Source organism: Adiantum capillus-veneris, chromosome 12 (assembly GCF_014529385.1).
Source record: "Adiantum capillus-veneris isolate H3 chromosome 12, ASM1452938v2, whole genome shotgun sequence".
NCBI classification, from domain to species: domain Eukaryota; kingdom Viridiplantae; phylum Streptophyta; class Polypodiopsida; order Polypodiales; family Pteridaceae; genus Adiantum; species Adiantum capillus-veneris.
The window spans coordinates 126,652,016-126,663,108 of NC_140942.1; the positions used below are offsets into that span (position 1 = coordinate 126,652,016).

The 11,093-nt window shown below is 43.2% G+C and overlaps 1 protein-coding gene across 1 annotated transcript; it reads right to left on the minus strand.

The window, feature by feature from the left end:
- Nucleotides 1–7,979: 7,979 nt before the first annotated feature.
- LOC147446484 (TPD1 protein homolog 1B-like) lies at nt 7,980–8,654 on the minus strand. The gene has a single exon (XM_086524712.1). The coding sequence runs from the start codon at nt 8,652–8,654 to the stop codon at nt 7,980–7,982; it is 675 nt and encodes a 224-aa protein (XP_086380838.1).
- Nucleotides 8,655–11,093: the final 2,439 nt, after the last annotated feature.

The following is an 11,093-nucleotide window of genomic DNA, read 5'->3' on the forward strand; positions in this document are numbered from 1 at the left end:
AATTTGTTGTCCAGGTTATAAGATTTTTATCCTCATTATGAGTAGTGACGAGGATGTGGGACCATCCAACCGAAACACCTATCTCTCAACGAGGGTCTTATGTCCTTGTAATCAATGCAAGCATGTGCGACAGACAAGACGTGTTTCTTTGCAGCACGTTCGCGAATTTGGCGAGTTCGATCCATCTATTATAGATCGAGTTGTTGCCAATTATAACTCGTCGGACTCTGACGCTGGCCAACAAGCAGCAATCTTGCAACCCAATAGACGTGTTCGCAGGCGCTTTGGTCAAGCAGCATATGTGAGGCCACAAGATGTAGCCTCTGACAGCTCGGGGGATGATCATGCAGAGCACATTCCCAACGAGGCAATGTTTGAGCCCGAGATTGATGAAATGATCGAGACAATCATGGATTCAGAAAGGCTTATCTATGATGATATGAAAAGTGAAGCCGATACGCCATTGTATAATGGAGCACGTATGTCTAGATTGAAAGCACTCCTGGTTCTTCTCAACATGCAGGCAAAGTTTGGATGGAGTGACACTAGCGTCACAACGCTTTTCAGGTGATCTATTACAATTAGTTTACTTTAATAAAACTCTAAATGTATAATGATCTGATAGATTTTTACACGATTGTATCGTATTTTTATGTTGTGTAGATTGCTTAAAGAGCACATACCCAGTTGACAATGTGATGCCAGATTCCCAAGATGAAGCAAGAAAGATTTTGCGAAACTTGGGGATGGATTACAATTCTATCCACGCTTGTCCTAATGACTGCATTCTTTTCAGAGGGGAATACATAGACATGGAGAAGTGTCCGAAATGTGATTCCGAAAGATATCGAGTAGATCTCCACGGGACAAAAATTCCACAAAAGGTTTTGCGACATTTTCCTCGCATCAAACATTTCTTCGAATGTAAGTCCATGGCCACCCTAGCATCATGGCATGAGGAGAATAAATCTTCGGATGGTGTGCTACGAATTCTTGCAGATTGCGCAGCCTGGAAACATATAGATGGAACATGTCGGATTTTGCCAGGGAAGCTCGAAATTTGCGCTTAGGCCTGGCTATGGATGGCATAAATCCATTTGGTCAAAGATCAACATCTTACAGTGTATGTCCCGTTGTCATCGTCAACTACAACATTCCCCCGTGGTTGACTACGAAGAAGGGGCACCTATGGCTAAGCTTGATTGTGCCAGGGCGATATAAAGTGGGGAATATGGATGTGTATCTTCGTCCACTATTGGAAGAGCTACAACAATTGTGGATTGGCATAGAGGTGGTGGATATGAGCCGACACACAGGACGACGGAATGCTTTGATCAGAGACATTCTAATGTGGACCATGCATGACTATCCCGGGCTAACAAAATGCTCAGGTGATCTATTGACACTTCTCACTCAGACACTGTAAATCTTGTTTTTTCCCATAGTTGATCTATTATCATGTGTATACATGCAGGGCTTCAAACAAGCGGATACAGAGCATGTGTCACATGTGGACCTAGACTGAATGCACGTAGGGTGCCCTCACTGAAGAAGAAAATCTACGAAGGTCATCAAGCGTATCTTCCAGAGAATCATGTGTTACGCGACGGCTTTTTGGGAAGAGAGCCACCAAGGATGTCGGCACAAGCATGGTTAGAGCAGAAGGAGATGTGCGATGACGGATTGCCTCCAGGGATGAAGAGACTATCTCTATGGTACGAGTTACCATACTGGCCCCGACTCATGATCAATCACTTGCTCGATCCAATGCACATATTCAAGAATGTGGGTAATCTACTATGGGACCATCTGACCGGTAAGAAAGATACTTCGGGAGCCAGAGTTGACCTTAGAAATGTGGATCGTATGGAGCAATATTGGCCGCAAACAGCGTCTGATGGATCAATAAAACTCCTTAAAGCACCATGGATTTTCACAGGAGCCCAAGAACGCAAAGTAAAAGAGACCATTCGATCTTTGCGGACCCCCACTGGCGTAATGCACTCGCTCCGAACGTGTTTTACTAAAGAAGGAAAGCTTACCGGTTTGAAGTCACACGATTGGCATAAAATGTGTCAGGTACGTTCATAGTGGACTTTAATATCATTGCATAAAATGTGGACTTTAATATCATTGCTGCACATACTTTACAGTTTATTTTACCGGTTGCCATTGAGGGATGTTTGTCTCTCGACATCCGTAACACAATCTACAAACTTGCAAAGCTGGTGCAATGGATCTCACAAAAGGAGATCAACGTAGACTCCATACCATTCGCCAAACTAAATGCTGCGGAGCTTGTGTGCATGTTTGAGAAACATTTTCCTACTACCATGCTAACCATTCAGGTGCATCTTCTTGTTCACATAGTTGATGAGGTGGAAATAGCTGGCACAGTTCATTCCAGATGGATGTTCTTCTTAGAACGTTTCATGAAAACGCTTAAGGGATATGTGCGTCAAAAGGCACGTCCGGAGGGTAGCATGGCAGAAGGTTGGTTGGTATCAGAGTCCGTAGTGTACATTGGAGAGTGGCTAGACGGATTTGATAAAGCCCGGGACACGCTATGGCGAATCATAGATGATGAGCGCATATCTGGGATTGTCATGTGCAATCTCAGTGTTGAGAAGAAGATGACGGAAGATCTAGAGGCTAAAATCAACCGATTTTGCATGCTTCACAATCCAGTGATGCAAAAGTGGATTTCACAATATGAGGATGCAAAGCAAGAGCGACAAAGGACACGAATCGAGTGGAGACGGGGAAGACGACCACCGATGCACTATCCGACGGTTCTGGAGAGCCTACCAACCTTCATGAGCTTAAGATGGTTGCACAACCAATTGAAAAGCGCACAACAATGCGGTGACGAAGTGACTGAGGAAGAGTGGGAGTACTCTCGGGGTTGCGCGACCAAGGTAAGTTTGCAATGTACGACTAGCTAGTGACTTTATTTCTAAACGTTCGAACGGCCACTCATAATCTTTGTTCGTTGTAGTATAAGTCATACACAGCAGCATGGTGTAAAGGTCGACATTTTAGGGTGGAACGAATCGACAAAAAGCGTTTTACTCAAGATTGTGGAATCATGGCAAAATTTGAACAGTCTAGTCGACGACGTTCCTCTGATGCAGATCCTGTGGTGGCGGAACTCACTTACTTCGGCACGCTACAAGAGATTTTGAGGATCGATTACAGAGGATTTTTTGTCGACTTGTTCGACGTGCAATGGTTCAAGATAATCATGGAGGGTCGCAACGCTACTGTGCGTAGAGGAGAGTGTGGTTTTCTTGAGGTGGATTCTACTAAGAAATGGACTGACCTAAGAGACACTTTCGTACTACCAGAGCATTGTGAACAAGTAAGTATGTAAATAGTTAACATCCCCCTTTTACAAGTTATGTGCTTGAAAGCTCTCATGTAAGTTATGTGGCTCTGGCAGGTAATATTTCATCCTACAAAGTCTACATCAAACTGGTGGTACGTCATAGAGGTAGCCCCTCGTAGTGCAAGGACGTATGAAGGCTACCATGTGCCAATCACAACGGCATCAATGGAGGAAATCAGAGAAGATGCTCAATCAGAAGCCGCTGCGGTGGTGCCAGAAGAGCATCAAGATGCTACTACTCTATATGGGGTGCATGCAGAGGAGCTACAAAATGAAACAGAGGATATGTGTTTAAACGGAGAGCTCTATATAGATATAGGAAGTTATGCTGAGTTATGCAAGGATGAGAGAGAGATCTCTTAAAGCCACAAATATTGTATTTGAACAATTTTGCTCCGTGTTGTAAAAGCTCTGGCTCTCTAAGTACCTTCCATGGTATATAACGCTCTTTTCTACTCGCGCTCACATCTTTTGATTGAAAATTTTGAGTTTTCGACTTGCCTCTTCTATCACTCAATTCATTGCATCATTGTATTTATATGCGTCATTGTCTACTCTATTCATTCAATATTAAGTTTAAATATTCGTGTGTTTAATGCAGGTATGGATGATGAGGAGTTTCTTTCTTCTTTGTCACCGTAGCAGAGACAGTGGTACGTGGAGCGTCATCGCTCTGGCGCATCATCGCGCGTTCCTACTCCATCCGCATCTCCCTCTATTTTGGAGCATTCGGCGTGCTCCGAAGCTTCGGCGTCGACGAGACGAGCTTCACACTTGTCTAGACACCGGCGCTCTAGTGGTGGCGGTGGCGGTTGTTGTGGGGATTCCGCCACCGATGCCTCCACACCGCCTCGTGTTCGACGAGGCTCTTTACCCTCCCCTTCTTTGCTCGCCCCCACACCAGCCACAGCATCGCCATCTACGCCAGGTTTTGCACGGCTGACTGTTCCTAGCAGCTACACACCTCTACCTACTCCGCCAGGGGCCACCCCACTCGACACTCCTGGCTTTGGGGCCCAGACGCCGGTGGAGACACCTGACGTCCGTACCCCCATCGACACGCCGCTAGAGACCCCTGTCGGGACACCCAGGTTCACGCGTCACCGGCCAGAGGGCTTGCCTTACTCCGTCGACTTCAGCGGCGGCATCATCATGGATGATGACGGCAAGAAGGTGATCTCGCGCATGCGTGGTCTTTGCTCTCAGCTGTTTAGACACTACATACTAAACAAATGGAGTGAAGTACCAAGTGATTTAAAAAACAGAGTCATCAGCATACTTCATGATGAGTTTCCCGTTCCAACACGGGATCAACGCTTCAATGAAGACCTAATGAAGATTCGAATGCGCGAATACTGCAAACACAAGCGTTCCGAAGTGCAAAAAGCAATCAAGCATGGGTGGAACAGGCTAGATTGGCTGGCCAAAGAAGATTGGAAGAATGCGAAGAAAGCAGCGAGCGAGAATCCCGACAAGTGGAAGCAACAAAAGGATGTAGCCAGAGCGCGAGTAGAGGCAGTGAGCTCGCACCACTTGGGGAGCGGTGGATGGGCATCATTTGAGGCCGATTTTGTAAGTGTTTTCGCATTGCTCTTTATGTTCGATAGTTTAGGGTTTATGAGTTTTTTAATTCTAACATAATGAATTCTTTGTATGTTTTGACAGTGGTCGATGACAGGACGTGATCCCACACCGTACGAGCGCAAGTACGCAGGCAGGAATGGCTTAAACGCCCTGATGGACATTCTCTGTTCTCGCGGCGGCATGGTTAGTATTACGGTTTACTCTTTTCTATTTTTTGTATTGTTTTATAAATTTCGTTATATGTTTATACTTACTGAAAGCTGTCTTATTGTCTTTTTTTGCAGAATCCGACAGATACACCGCTTGGACGCGATGAGACGTCTGACTAGACGACATCAGTTTAGCCGTAGCTAGATAGCATTAGTTTAGGGTTTCTCATAGCTTATGTATCATGAGACGGATTTTATACGTCTTTTTGAACCATGTATATTATTACATTTGTCACCGCAGGTCATTTTGCCAATCAATTCTTTATGCCTATGATGTTGTACAATTGTCATTATTACATTTGCCAATCAATTCATTTTGCCTATGATGTGTACAATTGTCAATTTTACGCTTGTCAATTTTGCAAACAATGCGTCTTGTGGGTGACTATTTTGGGTCTATTATCTACCCTTGCACTTTTTTTAAAAGTGAATCAAGTACAATATGGTTGATGGGTGGCAGGGCATTCAATGCCCTGTCACCAAAAAAAAAATTCTCTCGGGCGTCGCTATAACCGTCGCTATTTATGGCTCTGTAGCGTTGCTATGAGCGTCGCTATAGACTTTTGTGTAAACATCGCTATAACCGTCGCTATGAGCGTCTCTATATAGCGACGCTTATAGCGACGCATATAGCGACGCTCTCGTAGCGACGCTATTAGTGACGGTTTTAGCGACGCCGGGGGTTATAAAAACCCAGTGTATTTCCGTCGCTAACAGCGTCACAAGAGCACACAACCTCTTGTAGTGGTAGTGCCATCTGTTGCATTTCAATTACAAGTAAGAGCTCTACGCATTGACATAAACATATCATGATGAATTGTAGTTTTTGGCATCACTGACCCGCGTCCTAATTTCATCATAAGTAGGAGTTTAAGCTAGGAAATCACAAAATAATCATAGGTGGAGTATTGGGGTATCATTGCTAAGAATCTAGAGGCATTCGGGTCAAAAATGACTAGGTCAAAATCTCACTATTGTTAAAAATTCCAAATTTTACACTTCATTGAAAGTGAGATTTGAGATTATAAGCATGTGTGTTTAGGTCTTATATCCTTTTCCTATAAGCTTCATAGCATTTGGATGTCCTTTTGATGCTATACGATCATGTTTTGTTTGTTGATTAGTGATTATCTTTTGATGACTTAGGTCATTTGAGTGTAGCTTGTGTTAGATGTGAGTTCCAAGATATTGACACCCTCTTGTAGCCTCCATCCACTAGTCGAGTCAGCTTCATCCCATGGATTGACAATTATGTTCGTGGTTCTTGCTATGTCTGCAATATGGTAAGAGTGAGGTTAGGAAACCCATTCACATAGAACAAGGTTTCAATCTTCTACCCTTGTGTTGAAAAAGATACTCCAATGCATCTTCAAGTAGACATTCCAAATCATCTAACTTCTCCTTGGCTACATGAAACTTCCCCCTTGATGATGCTTTATGACAACATTCTACAACTTTCAAGATCTTTGTGCACAAATTAGTCATACAAGAATACTTGCAAACATCTCCCTTACTGCAATTTTCAAACAAATAAGGACAATCACCCATAACATAGTCATGCTTCCAACAAATTTCACATCTCTTTTTCTTCTTCTTCTTACCCATTTCCAGAAATGAGATGTCACATAACAAGCTATTCAGTGCACCACACCAAATGGAAATTACATGTAATCCTAAAGTGGATAGCATGGGATAAAATACTTAGATCCGCTCGCATCTTGACATATAGTTTCTTCGTCATGCTATACAACTTCCAAAATCAAAAATTTAGGTAAACTTTGTGCAAAATTTGAAATAAATCTTACTTCAAACACTCCAAACTCCTCAAGGCTTCAAAATTGGATCAATTTTGAGGCTTGAGCCTTCAAAAATACCACATCAAGCACTTCCACTTCCATTTAGCATTCAGATACACTTCCACTTCAAAGTTCAGGCACATTCCCGCTTCAGATTTTAGGTTGCATCTAATTTTTTGATTCAGTGGCATCATAAATAGGCTGCAAAATTTGTTTGGATGCTCTTGCTTTTGCGACTTCAAGCAACACTTGGATATCTTCAAGCGTTGAATTTGCCACCCGCTTCCAAGATTGATGTTAACAGTATTGATACAACATTATGATATTGTAACGTACTGTTACAGGAGAGAGACAACACCAAAACTAGACCTCAAATTCATTAATCCGTCATCTCTCTTATAGCAAGAGAGGTTGGTTACATATGCCAAGAACCTACTAGTGTCCTCCCACACTAGGTGGTCGGACACACCTACAAGACCCACACACCACACCTCCCCCCTTAGGGAGAAAAAGATGGACATATTTTTACAAGTTTGGACTGGGAAGGGACTCGACAAGAAGGGATCAACTCCAACGCCTCATCCGGGGGGAGTGATCATACAACGGCTTAGGGGCTAGGGACTGAACCTGGGGGCTAGACTCGACATCGTGCCGATCATCATCAAGGCACGGAACTCGTACATCTCGCTTATGCAAACATCAGGTCGCTATCCCAATGAAATGGACAAGACGAGGAAGGACTGACTGAGGATTAGGTGCGAAATTTTTTGCGACATACATCCATCTCCAAAAGGGGCTTGGTGTGATTGTGAGTTTATTTGAACAAAAACTGAAAATTCCAAGAACTGAAATCATTAGCAAAAGGCACCTCTGCAACCAAGTCGCAGCAACTCCTATGCCTGTGAACAATAATCTCAAAAGGGAGGTAGCATCTCTCTTCTTCTTCGACGAAAAACATCAAAACAACCATGTCTTTGACTTTGTATTTCGTCTGAACTCGACCTACGTGAGCTGTGGAAAATTCACAGCAACGTTGAACTCTTTCCAAAAGCAAGACTTGAACGATGCAGAGGAGAGGGAGAAGGGGTATTGGAAGGAGTTGGCGTATTGGAAGGTTAGCGTCTCGCCAGCCGCCAGCGCGTGACCCCCCTTAAGTAAGCAATCGTCGAAGCCCACCCCCTTGAACAGCGCCGGCCGCAACGCGCACAACACGTGAATGTCAGCGATTGGGCATCCCTCCAAGCAGAGATTCAGGATTTGCACAGCGAATGAGGGTGTGCCATCTGGCAAGGGACCCATTTTGCCCTGAACGATGGCGATGTCCTCTATGCTGCAGGTCGAGCACTCCTCGACGCCAGGGCCCATCCGTTGTACCTGGAACTGATTCCTTGTACCGTTGCTTGCGTGGCCTCCTGCAACCGGCGCAGGGGCTGCAGCAGGACTGTGTTGGGCCTCTGCATACTCATCAAATGCTAAAAGCTTTCGGCTCCTTATTGACCTGCTTGCTGGTGCATGCGGAGTGGCCTCCTTCTCTTGAGAGCCCATGTACAGCAAGCCATGGCTCGTAGGTGACAGAACGGTAGCACTTCTTTGCAGCAAAGATGATGGAACAAAAGAAGCGAGCACCGTAATGCAGGCCACAAAGAAGCAGCGAAGTACCCCTGCCTTCATGTGCATGGCTCAAACAGACGGCCTTTGGCTATGGCAGTCGGCTCTGCAAAAAGGCGACGAAACCCCAACCTCCAGTCTTGGCTTCTCTCTCTTCTTCACACTCTCTCAGACTCTCTTCTCTATCCGGTATCAAGCAAGAACGCCATGAGCAAGCTCAGGGAATTAGCAAGAAAGGCAAGAAACGTCCCTAACTGCCTACCGTCTCCACCAATGTAACGTACTGTTACAGGAGAGAGACTAGACCAAAACTAGACCTCAAATTCATTAATCCATCATCTCTCTTATAGCAAGAGAGGTTGGTTACATATTCCAAGAACCTACTAGTGTCCTCCCACACTAGGTGGTCGGACACACCTACAAGACCCACGCACCACAATATGTCAAATCAATGGTGCTAGCTGCATGCACTCCATTCAAGATTTCTCCAAATCTTGACAACCTTACTGCTCAAAAAATTCAAATTGCACTACACTTACATCTTTTTCTTCAATATCATCTACAGGGTTTCATTCAGTAGCACAAATAGATTCTAATTCATCAGCTTCAACTTTTGATTCAATAGCGTCAAGTTGAATACGTAGGTTCTAATTCACCAAACTGCATAATCAGGTTCAGTAAACTATAGGTTCAAATTCAACATATTGTAGCTTTGGATTTAAATTGTAGGCACTGATTCTATCTTTGCTTCAAAGAAACCACATCGTCCACCATCTACTCTACAATTGCAGTCTTTCATGCTACTCATGCCCCTAAATTTTAGCACGCACACATCACTAGACCACATCCATTATAGTAAATGCTACAATTTAGAAATAGTCCCTTCATTCTCTGAATTGCTAAAAATTTGAATCTACATGTGAATTTGCACATTGTTTCATGCCAAGGCTATTGTCAAGAAGAAGATGAATTTCAAAGCAAGCTTTTTTTTTAGTCTGTAGGGGAATACACTTGCAAAGGGTAAAGGGAAGTGTAGGCGGAATGCTCAAAATTCATCATTTAAAGGCTTGTTCCAATGCAATCACTAAGATATCAACCTAGCAAAGTTGTAAATACAAGAGGATTGCCAAAGTGTTTATGATACACACACTCACACACACAGACATGGTGAGAGAGAGAGCGAGAGCGAGAGAGACCATTATAACTTCCTCTCATGCAAGAAAATATTCCCCCTTCTCCAAATTACAACTAGATTGACCTTTTATAAGGTTTAAAATATCAAACTTAGCTAATCTGACTCATCAACATTAGATCCATTCAATAATCTTACTAAACAAAGATCAGACAAAGCAATATTTGACTCAGCAACAAATCAAACTCAACAACAACAAAGCGGGCTCAACAATAGCTCCAACATAGCATACAATATCCAGCCAATAGCAACGAGAAACAAAAAAGAGAAGCAAGAGCTTGAAATTTAGCGAGGCCAATAGGGTGTAAAGTAGTAAGCAACAAGGAGGAGACACAAAGTTTATTAGATTACCAGCATGGAAGCATATGCAAAAAAATGTGGATCCATACATTGCTATAAATTTAGGAACTGGAATGCTGCCTATTCATGTGCAAAGGAACTTTGGTGCTCAATTAATTACAATCAATTGTGGAATATTTACAAGAAAATGCTAGAGCTTGTACTACACCCCATGCAAAAAACATTTATAGGATTCAATGGAGCTATCAGTACATCTATAGTTTTTTTTGGAGCTCACAGTACCCATCAACGAATATGAATGTCCCCATAAATTCTTTGTACTGCCAATAGATAGCTCGAATAGCTAGCTAATATTGGGCACAACATGGTAATACAATGGGTTTATCAAATGGATGGACAACTCGGTGCATGTTGCACTAGGGATTCAAGTATTGCATGTTGATTTTGCTCCTAGAGAAGATACCAGGTCTATTTCCAACAAAGATACCAGCAAAGACAAGATTGAGTTTATGTATATCCTTGAAGATGCAACTACCAATCATAGCCTCCCTTCAAAAAAAGAGGCAAAGATACATCCACCAATCCTAAAGGGAACCTCAAAAACTATCCAGTCATGGCCAAACTAGAAAACAAAGCCAATGTAGATACTTAAAAGGCCAGTGGAATAAGTAAATTGAAAGAGAAACAAAACACGGACTATTTGATAGGTTTGGATACCTAAGGGAACCCCACGAGTTTAAGGAAATCTTGTGTGGACTCCAAACTTTCAACTATAGCCTACAAAAAAGACAAAATATTCTACTCCGATAACGAGGATAAATTAAATTGTCAAATGGGTTAATAAGATCCCAACGCCATGGATTACAGGACACAAGTAGGTGGATACCAAATCCCAAAGAGGTGCTGCAACTACCAACATAGAGATAAATTCAGAAGAAACGAGGATTGCAAATAAAAAAATTCAAACCAAGGGTGTCGCAGTCACTGTGACATCTTCCCAAAGACACGACCAAAGA